A 2130-nucleotide genomic window follows, 5' to 3' on the forward strand; every position below is an offset into this window, starting at 1 on the left:
AGGTTAGTTCGGTAAGTTCAAAATTCTTAGCAATTTAGGTTTCTTGGAAAAAGTTGAAATTAGGGTTTTCGTCATTAAAATTGTTTTCTGTTAGAGAGATGAGTAATATTCAAATAAGAGAATAGAGGTGTGTGGAGGGGATTTAAAAAGAAACATAGTTTGACAAATATCGCTTCAATTAATAATGGTTATAACTCCTAATCAGGTTCTAAGAAGGGAAAAAGGTAGCGCCCAAGTTTTAAAATTTAAATAGGTGATTAATTGGGCAACAGAGACGTTCAGAGGGATTTTAGGAAACTGATCCTATTTTTATGCAAATTAATATCAGTCATGATTGCTTTGGAATCAATCTTTGGAACCTTATCCTATTTATGACATGGCAGTCTGACAAACCCATCACAACTATTAACTGAAAAGGAGGTACATACTTGCGTGTCAAACAACCAGGTTCTTTGACTGATTTTCTCAATGCGGCCAAAAGTCCTTTTGAGATCAAGGATATTTTTATTGGATAAAATATCTAAGCCTTTGTCATCATGCATGCATACCTATTACAATATAAGACTATGTTAGATATTTTCACACTTAGATTCACCAAATACTTTATTTAAACACATCCAATCACTGAGGGAATTAAGAACGTCCTTAGTTTATTTTGATCAAATCAACCTCCTAGCAGTTTCTTTCGAAATGATCCCTACTCAAAGCTTTGGTAAAGATATCGGCAATCTGCTCCTTAGTTTTACAAAACTCCTTCTACATTATCTCACAAAAAGTGATGTCTCACATCAATATAGGAATTCATTCTATTACTGCACCATAATATTCTAACTACTATTTGATCCACAACAATTGAGCATAACATAAAGCAACAACCACATACTCAGTTTCTGCAATAGATAGTGTTATGGAATCTTTATTTCTTTGAAAACCATGAGATCAAACACGAACCTAGGAAGTGAGTCATCCCAGATAAGCTCTTCCTATCCATCAGATAATTAGTGTAATCAACATCTTCATACCTAATCAAGTCAAACATATCACCCGAAGGATACCAAAGAACCAGGTCTTGAGTACCTTTCGCATATCTCAACATCCTTTTCACAACTTTCAGATATGACTCCTTGGGACTTGATTGAAATCTTGTACAAAGCCCAACACTGTATATAATATCTGGTCTACTTTGAGTTAGATAGAGCAAAAACCCAATCATACTTATGTATTTCTTTTCATCAACGGGAAGACCAGGTTCATCCATATCCAGCCTGTCGCAGTTACAATAGGAGTATAGATTGTCTTTGCACTATCCAAATCAAACATTTTAAGCAACTCCTTGATGTATTTTTGTTGATGTATTATCTCTTTTCGCAGTTTGTTTAACTTGCAGCTCAAGAAAAAATTTAACTCTCCCATTATACTTATCTTAGATTTACTTCTCATAAGTTTTGCAAACTCATTGCACATGGATTCATTAGGAGCATCAAAGATTATCATCAACATATATTTGGACAGTTAGAAAATTCTTGCCAATCTTCAACAAAAATAATGTGTTATCAATTTTCTACATGAGAACTCGTTCACCAGGAGGAATTTTGACAATTTCTCATACTATGCTCTTGGCGCTTGCTTTAACCCATATAGTACCTTATCCAATTTATACACATGATCAGAAAACTCATGACTCTCAATGCTTGGAGGTTGACATACAAATACTACCTCCTTCAAATACTCATTGAGAAAAGCCATACCACTGAAGAAACCATTGGAAGATCTAAAGAAGAAAGCCGTGTCCCCAGCAAATCAAGCAAAGTGATGAGAACTGACATTCAGAAAAGGTGAAGGACCAGCATCATCTCCAAGTTCACAAAATAAAGGCGTCGGAGGAAAGCATTAGCCGACAAGAAAGCAAGGCAACAAGAACAAGTTGAAGATGGATGAAATTTCAGGATCCTCAGTTTAACTTAGCTTCTTGTTTTCCTTTTAGAGCAATGTAATAGGGAGATCGGTTGAGCAGTAGCATCCTACAGCAGCATACAACAGCGCACAACAACAGCAAGCAATACAGTCACATGGTAGTCCCAGCTACCAAAATTTCCCGAACTACATTGACCTGATTCCTGTTCAGCCCAG

The 2130-nt window shown here is 35.8% G+C and overlaps 1 protein-coding gene across 1 annotated transcript; it reads right to left on the minus strand.

Moving 5' to 3' along the window:
- Window positions 1-916: 916 nt before the first annotated feature.
- LOC138889330 (secreted RxLR effector protein 161-like) lies at window positions 917-1258 on the minus strand. Its single transcript, XM_070172624.1, has one exon. It carries the CDS (start codon window positions 1256-1258, stop codon window positions 917-919), a length of 342 nt encoding a protein of 113 aa, XP_070028725.1.
- Between the last annotated feature and the right edge of the window lie 872 nt (window positions 1259-2130).

Source organism: Nicotiana sylvestris, chromosome 4, assembly GCF_000393655.2.
Source record: "Nicotiana sylvestris chromosome 4, ASM39365v2, whole genome shotgun sequence".
Classification (NCBI taxonomy): Eukaryota; Viridiplantae; Streptophyta; class Magnoliopsida; order Solanales; family Solanaceae; genus Nicotiana; species Nicotiana sylvestris.

Coding starts and splice junctions, on each gene's coding strand:
- LOC138889330 (XM_070172624.1), bottom strand. CDS start 1,258: ATGGATGAACCTGGTCTTCCCGTTGATGAAAAGAAATACATAAGTATG.